Raw genomic sequence first — 26,128 nt, 5'->3', positions numbered from 1 at the left:
GCATTACCACTCCAGCTTAGTCGCTAAATAACTCTGGCAGAATATATAAAAAGCATAATGAAAACCACCAACCCCTCTCAGAAGCTTACAAAACTCTAACAATATAGGAGCACACTGCCAATGTACGGTAACAGGGTAGAGTAAAAGTGTCTTACATAAGTCCACAAATTTATAAATGCATCCATGAGCAGCTTGGTTGCTAAATATAGAAGGAGGCACAAAAGCTTTACCAAAGGAGTGAATAAGTAGTTGGAGATATTAGTATTAGTATTAGTCTATCGGTAATCACCTTTCCCAGTTCATCTTTTAGGGTCATAGTGACTTGAATTTGATTATTCATGACCTCTGCAACTGCAATGACAACATAGATATTAATGATAATTTCACCCGTATGATGAAGATTCTTACCAAGTTTCTTGAAATGACCCCAAGGGATGGCGCAGATAAATCGGAGGAATATCTGCAGATACTTATTCACTCCTCTGTTCCTGCGGCTCTGGTAAAACTTTATGTATCACATTTTGTAACTACCAAACAAGCTGCTCATGGATGTATTTGTCAATTTATAGATTCATGTAAGACTCTTTTTGCCAACCGTGTAACCATATATAAACTGTTTGCTCCTATATTGTCCGAGTTCTGTAAGATTCTAAGAGGAGCTGCAGGTGTTGATGATAATTTGTATATATATTGCCGGAGTAGTTTAGCTGCAATGATGAAGTGGTATGTCCATAATGTCAAGTATGGGTTAACATCGCAGGATGTTTTCCCTTTTGTTCGTGAGTTGGCAACAAGGTTATCACGTGCTTTAGAATTGAGTGTGCAATCAGGTGAGTTTTATAAAGTTATCAGACAACGATGTGCATGAATTTATTAAGTTTATGCATCCGGTAAAGTGTGCGATGCGGCGTCAAGAAGCATTTGACATTCCGGTCAGTTTCCCTTCCTTCATGCAAGGTGAAGTAGGAAATGAAAGATAGGAGATTGAAGGCGTGCATTGTGTTTTTTTGGACTTGCTGGAAAAATTGGAGTTGTGTCTAAAGAAACTGGAAAGCCAGTTGGGTTTGATAAACAAAAAAGAGATGGGCCTATTGTAAGCTGTTGGTCCCAGTATCTTTTAATTCTAAAGGAGTTAGAAAGCATTTCAAAGTAGTTTAAGGGTTTGGAGGAAATGTTTTGGGAGAAGATGAGGCAAAGAAGAGTTGAATTGTGCTTTCTGATAGTTAGACTTTCAAAAAAGTCTACAGATTATCAGTGGATTCTTGAGCACAAGGAGGTAACACATTTTGAGATAAGGCAGCGTTTTGCCTTGAAGATGCTTCGAGAAGGGAGGCACAAGAACGAGCAGTTTTACGAGATGCTCATTTGCAGGTCTCGTTTGTTTGAAGAATCATTTGAGTACATTGGACATGCAAGTCCTAGGTCGCTGCGAGGCCAGTTATTTATGCAATTTGAGCATGAAGAAGCTACGGGGCCTGGTGTGTTGAGGGAGTGGTTTTCCGGTATGTGAAGCCATTTTCAACCCTCAGAATGCTCTATTTGTTTCATGCCCAAATGACGGCAGAATGTTTTTCCCAAATCCAGGTAAGCTTTTGTTGAGATTTTGTTCTCATTTATCCATTCTGTTAGTTTTTGGATCTAAAGTTGTCGAGTATGAAAGATGTTTCTTATTTGATTTTTCCATAAAAATAGATGAAGAGTATGAGATAGAGGTTGAATCTTTGTGAGTATGAGTATACGTATTATCTCTCCTTATGTAAACCATGTAAGGTTGCTTGATGTTGCTGCTCATACCCTCATATCATTCTTTGAGGTTCAACTCTTTCATGAAACTCATGTCTGAGGGTTTTATTGATTTGTTGCTACCTAAATTAAGTAATTCCAAAGTGCATTAATCTATTTAAAGTAATGGTAAGCGAAATGAAACTTGTATAACTAAAGATAAAAGAATGAGGACACACATTGGAGGTTTGTGGAAGGAACTACAGAAACATGCTCTATTCATTAATCAAGGATTGAGGATAGGGGGAAAAAAAGATCCTGATATGGCAAGATAATACCCGCTAAAATCGGACTTTCAGATTCTTTAGCATCGTTTCGTGTATCAAACCGCTGCCACACTCCCCTTCTCAGATTTTCTTAACTATGTAGCGGACCCAAAAGAAGGCATAGAAAATCTTCCTTAGAAGGAAGAAACAACTAGGACAACTTTTAGAACAACTGAGCAGCAGCCCCAACCCACAGCCCAAGCCTGATACTGTGATTGGAAAGGACAAACAAATGGTCTATTTACTATCAAGTCTTGCTATACACTCTTGACCAAAGGTAGGTTTTTCCCTTGTGTAGTTGGCTATGGAGAATAACTTGTATGTCTCAGATAGAATAATTTCTCGATTAAAGGGATATATATCTACAGTAGGTGAATCATCTTTTCCTCCGTTGCAAAAAAGTAGCGCATATATGGAGAAGGGTTGTTAACTTGCTAGGGTTACGATTGGATCATGCCAAGGCTGCAGCAGAATTTCTTATAGGGTTAGTAGAAAAGACATCTTATCATAAAGACTTGGGATACCATTCTGGTAGCAATCTTGTGGATCATCTAGAGACAAGATTCAATGATACTTCGCCGAGAAAGGAAAGAATATACTCTTGGTTTGAACTCAAATGCATCCTTTTTGGTGTTTCATGGTAGATGTAAATGAGAGTGAAACCAAACTAGACTCCATAAGTTCATTTATTGTCCAACAGAAAAACTGAGTTTTTCTTTCCTTTTGTCACTTCTTATTGTTAGGTCCTCTCATAAATAAAAACTATATATGCTCATCAGGGGAAAAAAGCATGAAGAGAAATCATTTGTTTCCTTTTGTCACTTCTTATTTATGGCCATAGCAGTTCTACCTTGATATCTTTCTCAATGAAGCTGCATAGTGTACTTTGATTGTATGGGATATGAATGAGTATATACTAGCTGTATTATAATTTTTTTACTTGTTACAATATGTTTGAAACAACTGGGAATATACTTCGTCAGAGTTCTCTAGATTAGGATGAATCTTGCACAGCTGCATTTATAAGTGTAACACCCCGTAAAACCTAGTACGACCTAGCTAGGGCTTGACTAAATCTAGTAGGTTGAACTAGAGCCTCACATGTTAGTTTATAGTTGGAAACTTGTTTAAATGATGAAAAATGGCTTTTGAAGTTAGTTTGAGGAGATTGGAGGTCAAACATCAAGAAACGAATATAACGTTCGGAAACTAGTCATTTGAACTAGTGAGTTGAAGGGGTCTTGTCGTTGAAGTTTGGAGTGTTGTTTGAGGGTGAAAACTTGTAGAAGTGACTCTCATACTTAGATGGACATGTTTAGGGGTTAAACGTCTGGGTAAAACTCCCTAAAGACCACTGGAGGGGTCCTTGAGGAGGACCTCAAAACAGTCCCCCATAGCTGCCTGGATAGCATGGTCTATTTCTTTTGGTGGTGATCTACGGAGGCAAACCACACCCCGTAGACCATACCACGGTCCGTGGGTGGACCTCGTGAGTCCATACTTAGTTTCTCCTTGGGCCTACAACATTTAGAGCCACAGTCCCAAACCACGGAAGCCAGCCACGACCAGTAGATTGGTCTACGGTCCGTGGAAGGCTGTCCGTAGGTTGGGCTGTGTGTTGGCAGTTTTGTTTCGAGTTAGGGGTTAGTTAATTGATTAGTTAATTAAGTGAGGTGTCACGCCCTGAGCGTACACCCTAGACGTGGCCGGCACTCGAAGACCATTGCTGGCCCCAAGCGAACCATTGGCCTGGATTTCTTAACTCAGCGGAAACCTAACTCAACAGAATAACTCCATGCAATACAAGGACATAAAGCAACTTAACTGATAAAATCTAGCCTAAAAGGCAACTCGAGTCCCAAAATAGAATATTTACATATATACATAGATGAGAGACTCAAAACTAACTAACTGACTGGCTGTCTATGAAGCCTCTATAACACTGAGATGGATGTTGGGACAGACCCCGCAACATCCTAATAAAACAAAACTAAGAGAACAAAATAACCGAGTCCTCCAGAATGCAAAGAGGCTCACCACTGACTCTGGAGTGCTCAGCTGGATCAACGGCGTGCAGGATGCTGATCTTGGGTACCTGTGTCTGCATCGTCATAAGATGCAGGCCAACTGACATCAGTACATTGAATGTACGAGTATGCGAGCTGGAAAACTAAGCAACAACTTAAGCTTGAAAGGAGTACAAGTGAACACTTACCTTAGCTCTGTTCGACTCATTGATAACTGAACTCAAATGTAAAGAAATAAGACACATGCAATACATAAATAGCTTGTAAAACACTATAAACAACTTAGTTCGTTAAGGATAAAACGATAACAAACTCAGCTTTACTTATATAAAAGTAATATAACTTTAGTGGAAGATTCTTTAACCGACAACCACCAGTATGAGCCTTAGTGATGATACAACGTTTTACCTCAAGTTGCCCATGAATCATCATATACCTTGCCGTGATATAGGCCCTTACTTAACTTAGTGGATCCACTAGCTTAATCTTACGTGATCATCTAAAAGGAATGACCTGTTAATTTCCATGTTTGGCTACATGGTTCTTATGGAGAGTTGAGTTAATATGAACTCGCGTCCCCAATTCGGTGCTCAATACTACTCCCAAAATACTTTAGCTCATAAGTGTTTAAAACACATCTTTATTTAGTTTGAGATATTGCTCAAAATCTAGCCCAAAGGCTCACTTGGAATCGATGTTCCCTTTTCTTGAAAACAAGCCCAAAGGCTCTTTTGGAATCATAGTTCCTCTCTTACTCAAATGTGAAAACATTTATAAACTTCTTTGGGGATTACTTAGTTCCTAATACTTTTGAGAAATGAACTAAACTCTATACTCTTGGCTTAACTTGAAACTCTATACTTTTTACTCAACTTGAAACTTGAACCTTAAAATGAAGTTAAAACGTTTAACAAAGACTCTTGAAAAACTTTGAAGACTTGCTTTGACTTACTTCTTAACTTCTAGACTTGACTCTAACTTCACTTGACTTTGATCCGAACTTTCCTCGAATTGGATTATGAATTCAAGGGTAATAATATCATGTTTATGAATGAGTTCGGGATGTCTAGTTGTACCTTAGAGTGTTGAAAACTACTATAAAATATAGGTACATCCCCAAGGAACATGTAAGAAAAAGTGGGGAATGAATGGGAAGACTTGGCGTCCTTGGCGCTCTGAGAGGTGCGGGGCGCCAGCCTTTAGACCTCAGAGGAGCCTGCTGAGCGCTCTGAGAGACATGCCGCCCCAAGGGCTGGGCTTCAGAGCCCCTTTTGGGGCACGCTGGCTGGCGCGACGCCCCAACCCTTTTCCCCAAAAATTCAACTTTTCTCCTTCATTTTTCCAACTCTAAACCTCATTAACTTCAATGGTTCCATCCCCAAACACTTAGAATCATAAAACCCCTCAACATACAATAGATTTAACCTGGAAACACAACCGGAATCATGTCCCAAATCAACAAGAACTTCAACACAATCACAAGACTTCAACAACCACAACAACAAGGCTTCAACAAACACAACCAAATCTTTTCTCGGAAATAAAACGAGTTTGGCATGTGGGGGAAAGAACCAACCCAACACTATGATCTCACATACCTTAATAGGGATCACCCCCGACGAAAACCACGACGATCTTTACGAAGTTTGCTTCTTCTTCTCCTTTTTCCTCTTCTCTCTTTTTCTATCAAGAACCCTAAATCTCACTTTAAAAAGGAAAAACTGATTTAAAATCAGTCTAAAACCTTAATACATATCCAAAAGAAAAGGCTAGGGAAAGACCAAAATACCCTTACAAAATCGGGTTAACTGCCCTGCCAACAGCCCAACTTCCAAACGACATAACTCACGCATACGAACTCGGAATCAAGCAAACTCGGCGGCGTTGGAAAGACCATTCTACGAACTTTGCAAACATAACTGGAATTACGCCTTACTCATCCTGATATAGGAGTTATAACTGTTCAAAGTTTGCCAAAAAATCACTTTTTCCCATAGTTAACCAAATTTTCCAGATTTTTAAATCTTTCCAAGAAAAGACTATTTCCAATTCTAAGCCTCTTCATGGTTATTTCAAATTGCCGGATGTTACATATGGGTTAAGGGAGGCTGATTAGGTTGTTAATTAATGACTTATATAAACTTATAGGACCCTAAACTAATTCATTAATTCACTTCAACTAAAGACCCCCCCCCCCCCCNNCCCCCCAATCAAAACCCAATTCCCTTTCTCTCCCAAAGTCTTCTCTCCAAGAACACCATTGAAGACAAATGAAGAAACCAACCTAGGGGATTGAAGATGGAGGCTTTCTCTTAGGATTTTTGTGGGTTTCTACACCTAAGGTATGGTGGTTTTCATCCATGTGTAGCTATCACCCATGGAGCCCTCTCAAAAGCTTTTAATTCAATTCTAGAAAACTTCAAAAGCTAGGGTTTCAACTCAACCCCATGGATTCCTTTCTAAGTTGTTCTTAAAGATTGAACTATGTTTATTATTGGTAATACTACTGATTTTAGATGATTTTAACTTCAAATCTAAAGATTCCATGAGTTTTCCCCCAACCCTAGCTATGGCTTTTCTCTACACAATTAATGTTGTTAGAAGTTGATTCAATTGATTGAATTAGAGTTATTTATGATGTAATTACATGATCTAAGTATAGTTTTACATGTATTCTTGATCACCTTATGAATCTAAGATGAAATTGATTTGGTCTAGGGTAATATCATGAAAGAGGCAAATTGAGGGTTAGATGTGATCTTCTAGGGGTTGATGAATTTCTTGATGAATGGCCTTAGTTTAGATCACCTAGACATGAATGGAATATGATAGAATCTTGTAGATATTAATTACCTTGAAAATGATCATATTGGTTATGTTGTTGGATTATGATGTTCTTCTATCTATTGTGCCAAATCTAAGATGTTAGACTTGATCTCGACTCTTGGCCTTGAAGGGCAATCTATGAAGGTATGTTATGTGAAGTTATTATATATGAATGGATTGATCCACTTATGATGGGGGTGTTTACTTGTCAAGTATTCTAATTATTAATTGTTGATCCACTTATGGTGGAGGTGCTTACTTTCCATATGCATTGTAGTGTTGAGATAAGGTCCCTCTCCCCTACAACCCTAGATATGACTAAGTATGATACGATATGAATACGAATGTTATGTTATGATCATGATGGTGTTGCTATGATAAATGTATCCATGTCTATTGTAATGAATATTAGATATGTTGATTTATATGGTCTAAGATCCTTAAATGCAATATATGTGAATCGTACGTGAGTTGGGATATTATGTACATGTTGCTACCCCCTTGAGAAGGGAAGTGTCTACAATGATAATGTTGTTGTTGTTGTGCCGTTGTGAGGACAATTATGCGCGCATACACACACTCCATGCATAAACATGAATATGATGTATCAATGGTGTTAATTGAAAGCATAGTTCTCATATGCACCTTTACTCATTATTATGCATGAAATGTACATGACCATGATGATCCTATTGTGTTGATTGAAAGTCCATTCTCATGAGAACTCATGATCTTAGTGTGAAAGTTATACTCACACACTAATGATGATTCTAAGGTTGAAAGTTAGTTCTCACCTATATATGAATCTATGAGCTATTTAGTGAGTTGTATTGAACGAAGGGTAAAGTATGCCTTCACACATGTAGATACAATTCCATACTAATTATGTATAATTGGGAAATAATTCTTAGTACCGAGTGGATATGGACGATGAGGAAAAGGTCGCTCCGCTAATGCAATAGGTTGGGTTATCTCTAGTAAACTCATGAGATGGAAGCTCCTCCGCTAATGCAATAGGTTAGGTTTCTAGTAGCAATCTCCATATCCCATAACTATGTGCCAAACATAGGACTTAGCTAGTGGATCCACTTAGAAGCTAAATATAATTAGTTCTACCTTCGGTAAGTAAGAACGCCTTCTTTCGGTGGGGGGTTATATGACACCGGATTCCTTGTAGGTCACATGGTCTATGTCGGTTATGACAACTTTTCCCTATAATAATGAAGTTAATGAATGAGACATGAACTATACTATGACTTCTTGGTGAGTTTACTTAGTAGGAGTGGGGGTATGGGACTTTACTTCCACATTGCACAAGTAGACTAAGTAGTATGTCATGGGATGGTTCGTTTGCATTATGATGAGATTCGAATGCATGTATGTATATTGAATGGATAGTTGTTATGCATGACTTTCCTTGTATTTGAGTAATGGACATGACTATTTCCTTAATTTGTGAATACTGCATATAATGGTCTAAATATGTAATGCATCACTAAGGTAGCTTCAAAGGAGTACTTAGTAGGGTTGGTATTATGGGATGCTAACCTAGTAGGGTTGGTATCATGGGATGCTAACCCCAGATTGCACAAGTGTTTCCTAGAGGTTACTAAGGTAGTGGCTTTACCATGAAATGAGTATGAATGTGATATTGGATTTGTGTTGTACATTGTAAATACATGTTAGTTACCATATATTGCACAAGTGTGTTTCAGAGGTTGCTTATGTGATGATTACTTCATGATGTGATGGTCTTGGTATTTAACAGTGTATTCTTGTATAATTGGAGGCTATGTATTGTGAAGATTGGGATGTGTATTATATTGATATTGGAGACTATGCTTGTTGTTATAATGATATCTCTCAGGTTATAATGAAATGTATGTGAGTTGCCTTATTGGTTGCATTCTCCAACTATTTCAAAGATGATGTTCAAAAATGGCATAAAGTGTGATTTCAAATGAAATGTCCCTTTTCATGCATGTTTTAATGGTTTTGTGCATGGCTACCATACTTAGTACATTTTTGTGCTAACCCATATTTCTATGTTTTCTACAATGTAGGGGGTTGGTTCATGGAAATGGTAGTTTTGGTTTAAAGGGCTTGGAATATGTGATCCTCCAAGCCAGTTGATGAGTCCTCAAGTTCGGGGACCAACATCTTATTTAGTAGATATCTTAGTAGTTTCTTTTATTAGTTTCATTTTAGAACTATGTAAGCGTTGTATCCCTATATGTCTAAGTATTCGATTGTATAGATGGCCAATGAGACAATGTTTAGACTCCTTTCGATTTTGAAAAAAAAAGTACTTCGTTTGTTGAAGAAAAAGTTTTAATTTCCGCATTATTTCTTATGACATTATGTGTATGTTTATGCTAAGGGCTTGTATGCGACCCCTTCGGGGTCAACTATGCCATGTTACGTCTAGGGGGTAACCCCGGGTCGTGACAATACGATGGTTGCAAGCTGTTCGATACAATCTTTTGATGTTTCATGAAAAGTAATATTATTCTCTCTGTTACAACACAAATAACCCTCATCTGCATTTTATGCTTGCATCATCTAAAGTGGACCCCTTACCCCTTGAGTATTTTATCTTCTCCGGCAGGATGATTGCACTGGCCTTGTTGCATAGAGTACAAATAAGCATTGCCTTTGGTCGTGTGTTCTTTTTGAAAATAGCTGGAGAGGATATTTTGTTTGAAGACATTAGGGATACAGATCCCTACTTGTACAGTGGCTGCAAGAAGATACTGGAGATGGATACGAAGATGGTGGATGGCGATATCCTAGGCCTAACATTTGTTTGTGAAGATGAAGAATTGGGATCCAGGAAAGTGGTGGAGCTTTGCCCTAATGGGAAAAATATGACAGTAAACAGTAAGAATAGGGATAACTATGTTAATCTTCTTGTTAAACACCGTTTTGTCACATCAATTGCTCATCAGGTAGCCAATTTTTGCCCGTGGCTTTGGTGACATAATTACTGACCGACGGCTCCGGGAATCCTTTTACCAGATCCTAGATCATGAAAATCTTAGAAGGATGTTTTATGGGAGTAAGACAGTTGTTTCTGTAGAGGACAGGAAAGAACATACAAATTACAATGGCTACAAAAAAGATGATCCTCAAATATCCTAGTTCTAGGAGGTACTTATTTCTTGTCTGCTACTAAGTATGTTTCTAGAGTTTTAACTATCGAGAAGTCTACACCTTTGCCCCTTTGATCTTCTCTTTCTTTATTGTTTTCGGATGTGGTAGATTTCTGAACTCTTTCAAAGTTATTATCTCGACAACATTTTCTAAGTTTTCTTTTCTGTTGCTGCAGATAGTTGGAAGTATGTCGGCTGAGCAGAGAAATGTGCTTCTCTTCTTCTGGACTTCAATTAAGTCTTTGCATGTTGAGGGTTTTGGTGGTCTAGATTCTAAACTTCACATCTACAGAACTTCAGACTCTCATGATTGCTTGCCTTCCTCACACACATGCTTTTACCGCCTGTGTTTTCCTCCTTATCCGTCTATGGATGTCATGCAAAATCGTCTTAACATAATCACCTAAAATTATGTTGGTTGCAGCTTTGGTGCCGAGTGATGTGAAAATTTTTGGGTTGAACTTGTACATGTGATATGTTATATTCTTAAATAGATGTAAGAAATGCCAACCTTCTAAAACTTGACTTCTGTGAGCGGGGGAAACCTGCATAAAGTCTTGAAGACTCTAACTCGCCTCGCTCTGCGTAGGAGCAATATGTGCATTCTTCTCCTTATCTGCTTGAAAAAATAATATTTACATGAAGAGCTCTCCTGTGCTGATTTCCCCCCTCTCAAAAGGGTTATCATGTTCTCTTTTAGAATGGGCATATTAGACTGGAATTTATAAATGAATTTTTCCTTACATTATAGCTAACAAATTGCAACTTTTACTACTCTTTCTTATAGTTATGATGAATATCTAATTCGAATAGTGAAAGTAGTTTATGTTTGACTTAATATTGACAGTTGGTAAACTAAGAAAACCATCAAAAACAATTGGAATAGATGGATTGATATTAAGGAATCCCAATGAATAACAACCTAATTGAAATGATTTTCGTGTTTAGTTTTAGTTTGAAATTTCAATTCGCAACCATTAACCTGCCCAGGCTCACCTGATTTTAAAAGAAAATTGAACCTGCCCCACCATGCCTCCGCAAAAACTCAAACTCACCCTGTCCCATTGTCCCTACATTTGTTTTTTTGGTCCTATTAAGTATTAGCAAGAAAATACACTAGTGGCTTAAGGCTAAATAAAAAAAGACGCCTTTAACTTTTTCCAAAAATATTACATTTTTTTATGTAGTGTGTCCTAGCTTTTTGAGATTGAAAATTAATAGTTTTCTCATAATCAATTTTTTTTTCTAATAATGCATTTTTAATTGATAATATAGTCAATTCATTTAATCTTCCTTGAGACCTAGTACTCTAGATGTGTCAAACTTCTAATAATATTTGTTATGTATATGAAAACTTTACTTTTTCTACAAATAATACTCAATAAACAAACCAAAAAATCGGTACTCTTAATAGAACTAGAAAAAGAACTGGCAATATTAAAAGAAATGTATGAAATTAAAAAAAAAGAAAAAGAACAAAAAACAAAATTAGCAAATGAGATAAATAAATTTAAAGAAAAATTGCAATTAGAAGAAGAACTAGAAACTTGGCATGTTGCAAAAATAAAACAACACCCCAATTCGGTTGTACAGACAGATACTATAGAAAGAAATATAATAAAAAATACAGATCAAAGTATAAATATAAAAAACCAAGTAGAAGATATTATGTAAAAAACTACAAAACCAATAGACCATATAGACCAAAGAGAAAACTAACGGAATGTACTTGTTATAATTGTGGAAAATTAGGACATATAGCTAGAGATTGTAAATTACCTAAAAATCCAAAGAAAAAACAAATATAAAAAGTAATAATAGACGATGAAAAATATATGCAGATAGAATACATAGATTATGAATTAGAAAGAGAATATAGCATATATGAAATATCAGAAAATGAAATGGATAACGATATAGAAATGAAATCAGACAATGAATTCTATAATATAACAAATGACTGAAACATATATACAAATAATAACTAAAGAAGAACATCAAGACGAAGAATCTTTAGAACAAAAAAATAATATTTGATAATAGTATATTTGAACAAATAAAAGGAAAAGAATTAGACCTAAGCGTAGCAAAAATATTTGAAATACCAACAGTAAGAAACTGGTTTAAATGACAAAAAGAAGAATATTATATAGTAAGTCAAAGAAAAAATATCATAGATTGCAAATTCACCAAAGAAAAGGCTAAAATACAAATAATAAATTAATGAATAATAAATAAAGAAATACAAGATATTAAGGCTAAAAATCCAATTAAATATGTACATTGTAAATGATGTTCTATTTTTTCTCCATCATACTCGTATTTTAAGATTCCTCCATAACTTTTTTCACTGGCGTCTGATTCTACTATATAATTAAATTTTTTATTTTCATCCGGAAAATATAGTTTAGGTAGGTTCTTACATAATAATTTTACTTTTTGGATTTGTAATTTTTTGTAATTTAGGAGGAACACATACCAAAATTAGATACGAAAAAGAAATTACAATCATTTCTAGGACTAGTAAACCAAGTGAGAGAATACATACCAAAATTAGCAGAGAATTTAAAATCATTACAACAAAAATTAAAGAAAGACATAGAATACCAGTTTGATAGAAAAGACCAAACACAAATACAAAAAGTAAAACTATTATGTAAGAACCTACCTAAACTATATTTTCCGGATGAAAACAAAAAAATTACTTATATAGTAGAATCAGACGCTAGTGAAAAAATTTATGGAGGAATCTTAAAATACGAGTATGATGGAGAAAAAGTAGAACATCATTTACAATGTACACATTTAATTAGATTTTTAGCCTTAATATCTTGTATTTCTTTATGTATTATTCGTTTATTTATTATTTGTATTTTAGCCTTTTCTTTGGTGTATTTGCAATCTATGATGTGTTCTCTTTGACTTACTACATAATATTCTTCTTTTTGTCGTTTAAACCAGTTTCTTATTGTTGGTATTTTGAATATTTTTGCTACGCTTAGGTCTAATTCTTTTCCTTTTATTTGTTCAAATATACTATTATCAATTTTTCTTTCTAAAGATTCTTCGTCTTGATGTTCTTCTTTAGTTATTATTTGTATATTTGTTTCAGTCATTTGTTATATTATAGAATTCATTGTCTGATTCCATTTCTATATCGTTATCCATTTCATTTTCTGATATTTCATATATGCTATCTTCACTTTCTAATTCATAATCTATGTATTCTATCTGCATATATTTTTCATCGTCTATTATTATTTTTTATATTTGTCTTTTCTTTGGATTCTTAGGTAATTTACAATCTCTAGCTATATGTCCTAATTTTCCACAATTATAACAAGTATATTCCGTTAGTTTTCTCTTTGGTCTATATGGTCTTTTGGTTTTGTAATTTTTTACATAATATCGTCTTCTCGGTTTTTTATATTTATAGTTTGATATGTATTTTTTATTATATTTCTCTCTATAGTATCTGTATGTAGAACCGAATTGGGGTACTGTTTTATTTTTGTAACATGCCAAGTTTTTTACTAATAATGTTTCCATTTTTATTTCTTCTTTATGTTTTTCACGTAGTTCTATAAACCATAGTTGTAAGAATTTCATTCTAGCTCATAAGGTATCTGTTAATCCTGGTTCATTCCAACTTTTTATTACTTTTGAATTAAAAGGTTCTGATAATTTTGTAAAATATAATTTTCTTATTTCTTTACTTTCTTCTGTGCTATATGTTCCTTTATAATAGTATTCTCTAAATGCACATGTATAGTCATCTATATAACACATATTACATATTGCTAATTTTTGTCATCAGATTCCAATTTATGATTTTTTCTTTATTTTGTTCTTCTACTTCTGTTGTCATACTACTAAATTCATTTCTTATAACTACTTCGTATTTATATAATATTTCCATAGTTTTACTGTTCCTATAATTGTTCTTTCTATATATCCTGGTGTTTCCATCATTCCTATTTTTTTATCTATTAATTGTTTTGATATATATCCTATCCATAATTGGATTGTTTTATTTATATCTGCTACACAGTCTAAATCTAAAAAATCATGTTGTTCAGTTATCGGTTTAGGCGTCCATTTTTTATTTAATCTTTTATCCCATATAGTTTTTTCTCTATCATATTGTTCATGGTTTTCATTATAATATTTTGGATTTAAATTTTTTTGGTTTTTTACTCCTGATGTGCTAGGTTTTTCATCCATGTCTACGTCTGATGTATTTACTTCTAAATTCTTTGTATTATCTATGTTTGCTAAAACTCCGTATATGTTTCGCTTGTTTCCGAATGTTGTTCATCTAGATCATTATCATTTATTTCATCAATTCTTATTTCAAGTAGATTATCTTGGTTATTTTCTTCTTTTTCTTCTAGTTCTTCTTCTAATTGCAATTTTTCTTTAAATTTATTTATCTCATTTGCTAATTTTGTTTTTTGTTCTTTTTCTTTTTGTTTAATTTCATACATTTCTTTTAATATTGCCAGTTCTTTTTCTAGTTCTATTATTTTAGTATTTTTACTTCTTCTAATTGTTATACTTCCTTTTTTGCTTGTTATTTTATTTTTCAATTTCCATTTTTCTATCTATTTCTTCATTTTCTTTTGTTATTCTTATCATAGCAGTTAAACTATCTTCTAGTTTTACCGTTTCTTTTTCTAACATTAAACTTATATTGTCACCTATTTTTTTGTATCTTCTTTCTAGATTAGAAAATATTATATTTATTTTTAATCCGTCATAGTTTTCATATATTTTTTCTTCTATGACATATTCTTCCTTATTCATTTATAGATTGTGTTGAAGTTTATATTCTAAACTTTCTATCTGTATCTGTAGATATAAAATAGTTTTTTCCTTTGTGCTACTATAGATTTTTTACAAGTTTCTGCGAATATATTACTGTTAAGTCTACTTTGCCTATGTGCTAATTCTTATCTTTTCACTATAATTATATCAGTAAGTTTTTGTCTATATTCGTTATTCTCGTTATTCATTGTGTTTTTAAATATTGAATATATTTATATTCTATTTTAGATATATTATCTATTAATTGATCTAATTTGTCGTTATCAGTTTTTGTGATATTGAGTTGTTTGTATTCTGGATATAATTTATTTTATTTTCTTATTCTTCTTCTTAACTTTCTGCTAGTATGTTTCTTCTTTTATTTCTTTTCATCCATAGCTCTGATACCATTTTTTGGGGGTGGGAAATTGGTAGTTGAGGATTCATATTTTTGGTAGTGTGGTAGATGATAGTATGGTAGGTGAAGAATTTATCAGAGCTAATGGTATCAGAGCTAATTTCATCCATAGCTCTGATATCATTTTTTGGAGGTGCGAAATTGGTAGTTGAGGAATTCATATTTTTGGTACTGTGGTAGGTGAGAATTTATCTTAAAGATTTTATTATAATATTCTTTTTTCAAGGGTCTTAATCTTGATATCTTTTTAATATTATTGATGATATATTCTAGTTATAACATATCTTGGGTTCTTAGGTACATATATAAATTTTCTTCCATTAATTGTTCTAATAGTTTTATATCATTCATAGATTCTGTCAAATATTGTAAATATTCGTAGATCATTTTAGTCTGAATTTATTTCTAAATCATACCATTCTATTCTTTCGAGGTCTAAATCATGTAGGTCTATTTCATACCATTGTTGGTTTAATATATCTTCTGATTCGTTATCATTAAATATTTTTTTCCATATGATTCTTCTTAATTCAATTATTTTTATACCTTTAAGTATATATAAGTTTCATAGGTTTTTTTATCATTTTATCAGTATGTAGTCATGTTCTTTATCATGCAGGTTTTTATTTTCAATTATTCTTTCCTATCATATTCATAATTGATTAAATTCATATTAGATTATTATGAACTAGATTATCTGTTTATCATGTTCTCTTGTCACTACTAGCATCGTACTTTAGCGGATACTTCCTCCTTATCAGCGCCTCAACTTTGTTTATTCCCCTAAACGGCTTTCCTCGCCTACTGGTTTCAACATTAGGATGACATAGTATAGAAGTTTTCTCCCTGTTTCCAGTGTGCTAATAAATTAGAAATCATAATTCAAATAATTCTAATAAATAATAACTAACATAAATTTATTCAATCATATATATGATATACAGGAATATATGAAATTAGTTCTGCATATTTGTTGAACAATATACCTTTGCCTCTTGCTTATCCATGATATTTGAGGGTTGTTCCATTAAGTATTTTAAATATTTGAGAGAGTTTTTTTTTTTTATGAAAGTACACCATTTATTCAAAGTCTGTCCTTTATGTTACATCTTCCTTCCTTTATATAGAAAGAAAATCCTATCTACTGCACTTACAAATTCTATCATATCTTACATTAATTTACAATAATGCACAATAATGCACTACTTCATGACTTTCTTACATAGTACTATTTACTTTATGACTTTTTTACACTACCACACCTACCTACTTTACACTTGTCTCTACCACACCTACCACTTTTAATATGCATCCTACATTGTTGACTAATTTACACTACACTTTCTTACGATAAAACTAATAATTTACAATAATAGTACTATTCACTCTTTGACTTTTCAGAAAAAGAAAGCCTTTACTTTACTTTATGTCACTATCTTCTTTACATCTTTTCTTCTTCATTCTCGTGCTCCCTTATCTTCTTGTCTTTTGTCTTCTTATCTCTTTGTCTATCTTGTTGTCACTTGTTCATTCTTATCTTCTTGTCTTTGTCTATCTTGTTGCACCTACTTCATGACTTTTTACCTACTTTAATAATGTCCTACAAAATAATACATATTTTATTTGTCTTTATGGCCATGTATTATCTTCTTTTTATCTCTTTGTCTTCTTCTTCTTCTCTTTATTTGATTATTCTAGCTGGACATTTGGTATCACATTATCTTCTCCGTTGCATTTTGAACATATATGATCTGGATATTTTTGTCCAATTAGCTTACAATATCTGGTTAATAGTTCATTTGAGATGAATCCCTTCTTTAATGCTCTGGTAATAGGTTGTTCTTCTGGTTTGAGTAGAGATAATATCCATTTTTGTACTTCATCCATATCTACTTGCCTTAGCTCCCTTGAGTTTGAATATATCATAAGTTGGTCTCGTGAATAATAACTCGATATTGCATTCCCATTTAGATAATTATTTGTTAGTTCATGGATAATTGTTGACATACCAATTATTCTCTTATTAGCATAGAAACTTGGTATCTCAATTTCTTGTATCTCTGGTTGTTGTCCGATATCTTCTGGAATTATCATATCTCTGGTTAATCCTATTTTTACAACTTGTATTATTGGTTTTATTTCATCATGGTATCAGAGATAAATACCAACTTGTATTATTGGTTTTATTATGCCTGATTCCATAGGTCTGATACCATTTTTCGGGGGTGCGAAATTGGGAGTTGAGGAATTCTGAGCTAATTTCATTTTTCGGGGTATTAGAGTTATTTTTCCATATAGCCTTTAATTACTTAAAAATAATAGGGGCCATTGAATTTGCAGGCGTAAGACACCTGCCTATTTTAAAGGGATTGTGTAAATATACCATTGGCCAAAAATATTTTCAATTAATAACTGTATGTATATGTAATGGATCGGTACTGTATAAAGAATATATAAATGAGTATATATGATATATAACTATGTATCAGAAATGTACATACATCCATGTACACTTTTTATACAATATTTATAAACTTTAATATTTCAACTTCCTTACACAAGCTGGTTTTTTAATTCCGATCAACTCAAATTTTTTCTAAAGAGTTGCAAATTTTAAATATGAGCTCCTCTCAATATTTTGAGTCTAATATATTATTTTATTCAAAATGATTCACATCTGCAGTAGATCAAATTTTAAACCGAATAAATCTCTTTCATCGATTAGTTAGTGTCCACAGTTAAAGCTAGAATTATTTGTAAATTTTTAGAAAGTGGGCAACTGGACAAATCATCAAAATGGGTAAGGAATGGCCGAATGTACTTCGCCAGCAAAAAAAAAGAAGAGTAAATGATCATTTTGTGTAATATATATATATAAAAGAGAACCCTAGGCCCGCCTACGTGGCGCCACCACAAACCAGGATTCCCTTTTTAATTTATCTATTTCCAAAATTAGCCCTTCCTTTCATGAAAAATTGTGACTTTTATAAAAAGTTGTGACTTATGAAAAGTTCCGACTTTTACGAAGAGTTACGACTTTTACGAAGAGTCACAACTTTTCATAAAAGTCGCGTTCATGAAAAGTTGTGACTTTTATAAAAAGTTGCGACTTTTATGAAAAGTTGCGAGTTTTAGAAAGAGTTGCGACTTTTATGAAGGATTGCAACTTTTATGAAGAGTTGCGACTTTATTGAAAAGTTGTGACTTTTATGAAAGATTGTGACTTTTCCAATGAGTTGTGACCTTTCCGATAAGGCACACTAAGCATTAATTCACACTACCCTTTGCTGTTTATAAATAGAGGGATTTCCTCACATTTTAAAACAACGAAAATTTTGAACTTTTTTTTTTCTTTTGCTAAATTGAATATTCATGTACTTTGCTCCTGTTGAGTGGCTCACTGACACCATTTTTTTTTGTATCAAGACACTGTGAATAGAATCGTTCTATCATGAGAGGATCTATTTCTTTAAACCTCAATGGGACAATGTGCATTCAACGACTCGATTTTTTCCTTTCTCTTTCATTCTATTGTTACAGATCTTGGTTGGTATGTTTTTTACGGTCAATAATTTATGCTTATGTTATTAATTGTTATTTTTTAGTACATGTTTTAAACTTTATTGTTTATGTTTTTGCTTTTGATCATTATGTTGAAGGAAAGATATGTTAATCAAGAGTTTGATGTAATCATTAGACTATTGGTCTCATGTATATTATAATTCTTAAACTTGTAAAATAAACGACTTTGATCTTTATAGAGTTTTTAGTAGCTAAAAGATCTATGGGATACCCAAGAAGGTACTTTTGAGTGTTAAGAAGTTATGGTGGTTCCACACTAGTTTGGAGTTTAAGTTATTCAACTTTCTATCTTATTGAGGCATTCAATCCATTAGTGACATCCAAAAAATAAAGGAATGTAGTGGGATGGTAAGTATTGTACTCAACCTTAATCAAAAGTTTGGGGTTCAAATGTTGGATTGGAGTCAATGAATTACCCCTTAAAGTAGAATGAATCTATATTAGTCAAATATTAAAGAAATATTTATGTCCTTATAAACATAAATATTAGATTAAACGTCGCAAAAAAAAGTTTTAACCATATTGTTCGAAACATAAACAACAAAATATGCCTTTTTGCTATCAAAGTAGTGTCATCGACTGCGAATGATTTTGAATAAGGGACTTGCCAAGACATCATTTAATCCAAATTATTTAAGCGACATACATTATTTCATTGAACCCCAAGAGATGTGTTTTTAAATTTTAATTAACTTCTCAAGTACACAACTAATTATAATTTTTTTTATATATCATTTCTTTTTTTTAACAAAATTTTTTTTTAAAACGGGGAGTATTTTGGATTTTTTTGACTTTTTTTTGTCTGATTCATTTCACTGAGCACTCCTCTAACATTTAAATCTTTATGACCTTAAATATACATGTGGAAACCTAAAGTTAAAACATTGCCACAAAAAAAGTTATCTTTTTTTACAACAGACTAAAAAAACATACTATCACCATTATCCCCACAAAAATTATAAAGATCCACCACAAAATTTGACACCCATAAACAAACTCATCACCAAAATTACATCATCACCATCAAAAGGTCCAAACTCACCACCAAATATCACTACTACCATTGTCAGTATTGATTTTTTCTTCTCCACAACCTTCAATTCCCACTTCGTTGTCGCACCTCACCAACAAATGCATCATTAGATTTTTTTAAAAAAAACTTATCAATTTTATCAAGCACCAACAATGCCGAAGAGAAAAATCAAATATAATGAAAATAGTGAAATCGAATAAGCATTAAAATAGGATAGGATGAGAGATAGTGGGAAAGGATTTTGGTGGAGGTATAGTTGCGTGGATGAAAATTGGTTATGAAAAAATGATTAAAAAAAAATAAAGAAGAAGAAGAAGTTGGTTGCCTGTGAAGATGAAGAGGTGTGGGGTGGGGAAAAATTCATTTTTAAATAGCTAAGGTGTGTAATAGGTCGTCATGATAGTTTAAGCGTGTACTGACTTTTCGAGAAAAGTCAAAGGTGAATTTATGTCTTTTCCCTTATATCAAATGTACCAAAATTAGCTTTAATCTTATGACCTTAAATAAACATGTAGAAAAGCTAAAGTTAAAATATTGCCATAAAAGAAAAAAAGTCATCTTTCTAAAACAAACTAAAAAAATTATATATTATTTATTTATTGAAACAAGATAAAAAGGAAATTAATTCAATTTTCTTTTAAAACGGGGAGTATTTTGGATTTTTTGACTTCTTTTTGGTCTGACTCATTTACAAGAACATTCCTCTAGGCTCTAACATTTAAACTTATGACCTTAAATATACCTGTGGAAAACTAAAGTTAAAAAAGTTTATCTTTTTAAAACAAACTAAAAAATATATATAGTTTTCTTTGTTGAAACAGCCAAAAAAGGAAAAGAGTTTTAAACAAGGAATTTGGATTTTGGATTTAAAAAAGAATGACATAGTTTCATGACACAAAATTTAAGAAAATACAGAAGACTTTTTATTCTTGTAATTCTAAATTAAAGTTATGTCAAATACTCAAATGTATCAAAATAACCCTTTAATTTTATGACCTTAAATATACATGTAGAAAGCTAAAGTTAAAATATTGTCATAAAAAAGTTATCTTTTCAAAACAGACTAGAAAAAAATAATAATATATATATAATAATATATATATATATATATCGGACAAAAAAGGAAAATAGTATAAAACAAGGGGAGTATTTTGGATTGTTTGACTTCTCTTTTGTCTGATTCATTTCCGCGAATACTCCTCTAACATTTCATCTTATGACCTTAAATATATACGTGGAAAGCTAAAGTTAAAAAAGTTTATCTTTTTAAAACAGAATAAGAATTTTTTTTGAAATAGACAAAAAAGGAAAATAGTTTAAAACGAGGGGAGTATTTTGGATTTTTTGACTTCTTTTTTGTCTGATTCATTTCTGCTAATACTCCTCTAACATTTAATCTTATAACCTTAAATATATATGTGGAAAACTAAAGTTAAAAAAATTTATCTTTTTAAAACAAAATAAGAAAAATATTTAATATAGTCAAAAAAGGAAAATAGTTTAAAACGGTGGTAGTATTTTGGATTTTTTTACCTCTTTTTTGTCTGATTCATTTCCATAGATACTCCTTTAGCATTTAATTTTATGACTTTAAATGTACATGTGGAATGTTGAAGTTAAAAAAGTTTTTATCTTTTTAAAACAAAATAAAAAAATTATTTGAAATAGAAAAAAAGGAAAATAGTTTAAAATTAGTGCACAGGTGGAGGAAGGGTGAGGCTTAACAGGCAAGACAAATTTGACTTCCTCTAAAGTATGTTCAAAATTAGTGTAGAGCTCAAAACTCTTCTCTTCTTGCTCATCAATGGCGTACCAGTTACCTCACGAAACTAGCACCAAACGCAAGTTCAATGATTATGCCGCTGCCACCACAGCCAGGATGAGACATAACGAAATCCTCTTCAATTCTTCTCTGGTAACTCCCATTCAATTCTTCGTCCGTATGTTATCGGAATGACGATACCCTGCAACTCGTCCGGAGAATGCGAAGCACGAGCCATCCTTACACGTGGAAGCTGATGAGTGACTTGAATTTGGTTATTCATGACCTCTGCAACTGCAATAATAACACAGATATTAATGCTAATGTCACCCGTATGACGAAGATGCTTACCGATTTTCTAGCAAATACCCCGAAGGATGGCGCAGATGGATCGGAGGAATATCTCCAAATATTTATTCACTCCTCTGTTCCTGCGGCCCTGGTAATACTTTATGTATCTCCTTCTGTAATTAAAAAATAAGCTGCTCATGGATGCGTTTGTCAATTTATAGATAACTGTAAGATACTTTTCACTGATCCTACAACCGCATATAGGCAGTTTGCTCCTATATTCTTCGAGTTCTGTACGATTCTATAGGCAGTTCTGTGCTATTCTATATAGGCAGTTTCCCTTCCTTGATGCAAGATGAAGCAGGAAATGAAAGATCTTAGATTGAAGGCGTGCATCATGTTTTTGAGTACATTGGACATGCTAGTCCTAGGTCTTTGCGAGGTCAATTATTTATTCAATTTGAGAATGAAGAAGCTACCGGGCCTGGTGTGTTGAGGGAGTGGTTTTCCTTGGTATGTGAAGCCATTTTCAACCCTCAGAATGCTCTATTTGTTTCATGCCCAAATGATGGTAGAAGGTTTTTCCCAAATCCAGGTAAACTTTTATTGCCTTTATGTACACATAAATGTGACATTTTGTTCTCATTTATCCCTTCTGTTAGTTTTTTGATCTAAAGTTGTCGAGTATGAAAGATGTTTCTTATCTGATTTTTCCTCAAAAATAGATAAATAGCATGAGATAGAGGTTGAATCTTTGTGAGTATGAGTATACATCTTATCTCTCTTTGTGTTCATACCCTCATAGCATTCTTTGAGGTTCAACTATTTCATGAAACCCATGTCTGAGAGTTTTACTGATTCATTGCTACAAAAATTTTAGTAATTCGAAAGGATTGAGGACACACATTGGAGGTTTGTGGAAGGAACTACAGAAACATGAACTATTCATTATTCAAGGGTTGAGTATACGAAAAAAAAAAAGATCCTGATATGGAAAGATAATACCCGCTAAAAACGGAATTTCAGATTGTTTAGCATCTTTACGTGTATCAAACCACTGCTACACTCCCCTTCTCAGATTTGTTTAACTATGTAGTGGACCCAAAAGAAGGATAGAAAATCTTCCTTAGAAGGAAGAAACAACTAGGACAGCTTTTAGAACAATTGAGCAGCAGCCCCAAAGTACAGCCCAAGACTGATACTATGATTGGGAAGGACAAACAAATGGTCTATTTGCTATAAAGTCTTGCTATACACTCTTGATCAAAGGTAGGTTTTTCCCTTCTGGCAGCATTCTTATGGATCATCTAGAGAGAAGATTCAATGATACTTCGCCGAGAAAGGAAAGAATATAATGTTAGTTTGAACTCAAATGTAAATGATATTGATACCATACTTGACTTCATAAGTTCATTTACTGTCCAGCAGAAAAGCTGAGTTTTTGTTTAATTTTGCCAGCCTGCTTGAGGAGCGTAAGCCATTCTAACATGCTGAGATTTTAAATTTAATTTTGTCTTGATTTAGTTCTCATGTTAGTATATTTTTTTAGTTGTGTTATTATTGATGTCCTTTGGTTCTCTGATTCTCCAATCACACCAGGCAATCAGATAAAGTTCACGAAGTAATGATCGAAAGAGTTTGTCGAAAGAGTATTTACTAGTTGTATTATCATTCTTTTTCCTCATTAGTATACTTGGAATGTATGGCACAGCTACATTTATAAGATGGTTGTAACTAGAAAGCTGTTTGATACAATCTTTTGATGTTTTACGAAAGTAATATTATTCTCTCTGCTACAATGCAAATAACCTTCGTCTGCATTTGTGCTTGCAGCATTGCACCTTGAGTATTTTGTCTTCTCCGGCAGGATTATTGCATTGGCCTTGTTGCATAGAGTACAAATAAGCATTGCGTTTGACCGTGTTTTCTTTTTGCAATTAGCTAGAGAGGATATTTGGTTTGAAGACATTAGGGATGCAGATCCCTACTTGTACAGTGGCTGCAAGAAGATACTGAAGATATCCTAGGCCTAACATTTGTTTGTGAAGATGAAGAATTGGGATCCAGGAAAGTAGTGGAGCTTTGCCCTAATGGGAAAAATATGATAGTGAACAGTCAGAATAGGGATAACTATGTGAATCTTCTTGTTAAACACCGTTTTGTCACATCAATTGCTCGTCAGGTAGCCCATTTTGCTCAAGGTTTTGGTGACATAATTATTGACCGACGGCTCCGAGAATCCTTTTACCGGATCCTTGATCATGAAGACCTTAACAGGTTGCTTCATGGCAGTAAAACAACGGTTTCTGTAGAAGATTGGGAAGAGCATACAAATTACAATGGCTACAAAAAAGATGATCCTCAAATATCCTGGTTCTGGGAGGTACTTATTTCTTGTCGGCTACTAAGTATGTTTCAGAGAATTAACTATCGAGAAGTCTACACCTTGGCCCCTTTGATCTTCTCTTTCTTTATTGTTTTCGGATGTGGTAGATTTCTGAACTCTTTCAAAGTTATTATCCCGACAACATTTTCAAAGTTTTCTTTTCTATTGCTGCAGATAGTTGGAAGTATGTCGACTGAGCAGAGATGTGCTTCTCTTCTTCTGGACTTCAATCAAGTCTCTGCCTGTTGAGGGTTTTGGTGGTCTAGATTCTAAACTTCGCATCTACCGAACTTCAGACTATCATGATTGCTTGACTTCCTCGCACACATGCTTTTACCGCCTGTGTTTCCCTCCTTATCCGTCTATGGATGTCATGCAAAATCGTCTTAACATAATCACCCAAAATTATGTTGGTTGCAGCTTTGGTGCCGAGTGACGTGCAAATTTTTGGGTTGAACTTGTACTATTGATATGTAATATTCTTAAATAGATGTAAGAAATGCCAACCTTCTAAAACTTGACTTCTGTGAGAAGGTATCTTTTGTTTAGGGATGGCAAATGGAGCGGGGAAAACCTGCATAAAGTTGTGAAGACTCTAACTCGCCCCGCTCAGCGTAGGAGCAATATGTGCATTCTTTTCCTTATCTGCTTGAAAACATAATATTTACATGAAAGAGCTCTCCTCTGTTGATTTGCCCCCTCTCAAAATGGTTATCATATGCTCTGTTAGAATGGGCATATTAGACTGGAATTTATAAATGATTTTTTCCTTACATTATAGCTAAAAAATTGCAACTTTTACTACTCTTTCTTATAGTTATTGATGAATATCTAATTCGAATAGTGAAAGTAGTTTATGTTTGATTTAATATTGACAGTTGATAAACTAAGAAAACCATTAAAAACCATTGGAATAGATGGATTGATATTAAGGAATCCTAATTAATAACAACCTGATTGAAATGATTTGTTTTTTTGGTCCTATTAAGTATTAGCAGGACGGCTCAAGCACACTGGTGGCCTAAAGCTAAATACAAAAAGACGCCTTTAACTTTTTCCAAAAATATTATATTTTTTTATGAAGTGTGTCCTAGCTTTTTGAGATGCAAAATTAATAGTTTTCTCATAATCAATTTTTTTTTCTAATAATTCTTTTAAAATTGGTAATATAGTCAATTCATTTAATCTTTCTTGAGACCTAGTAGTACTCTAGATATGTCAAACTTCTAATAATATTTGTTTTGTATACGTAAACTTTACTTTTTCTACAAATAATACTCAATAAACAAACCAAAAAATCGGTACTCTTAAAAAAACATATAGCCTTTTATTACTTAGAAAATAATAGGGCCCCTCGAATTTGCAGGTGTAAGACACCTGCCTATTTTAAAGGGATTGCGTAAATATACCACTGGCCAAAAGTAATTTCAATTAATAACTGTATGTACATGTAATGGATCGGTATTGTATAAAGAATATATAAACGAGTATATATGATATATAACTATGTATCAGAAATGTACATACATCCATGTACACTTTTTATACAATATTTATAAACCTTAATAGTTCAACTTCCCTACACAAGCTGGTTTTTTTAATCCCGATCAACTCAAATCTCTTCTAACCAATCCCAAATTTTTAAATATGAGCTCCTCTCAATATTGAGTCTTTTAATATATTATTTATTCAAAATGATTCACATTTGTAGTAGATCAAATTTTAAACCGAATAAATTGTAACACCTCGCAAATTGAAATAACTAGGAAGAAGTTAAGAATTGGAAATAGTCAATTT

General features: G+C 33.2%; 1 protein-coding gene across 1 annotated transcript; it reads left to right on the top strand.

Annotated features, from left to right (window-relative positions):
- The first annotated feature begins 814 nt into the window (after nucleotides 1–814).
- Nucleotides 815–24,767, top strand: LOC125856851 (E3 ubiquitin-protein ligase UPL5-like). Its single transcript, XM_049536498.1, is given in 6 exon segments — nucleotides 815–1,422; nucleotides 22,377–22,561; nucleotides 23,779–23,955; nucleotides 23,958–24,328; nucleotides 24,506–24,534; nucleotides 24,536–24,767. Coding segments are annotated over 6 exon segments (1,245 nt in total). The 5' UTR covers nucleotides 815–1,171.
- The last annotated feature ends 1,361 nt before the right edge of the window (nucleotides 24,768–26,128 follow it).

The sequence above is a fragment of the Solanum stenotomum genome, chromosome 2 (assembly GCF_019186545.1).
Source record: "Solanum stenotomum isolate F172 chromosome 2, ASM1918654v1, whole genome shotgun sequence".
In the NCBI taxonomy this organism is placed as follows: Eukaryota; Viridiplantae; Streptophyta; class Magnoliopsida; order Solanales; family Solanaceae; genus Solanum; species Solanum stenotomum.
This window is presented reverse-complemented; position numbering and strand designations above follow the sequence as displayed.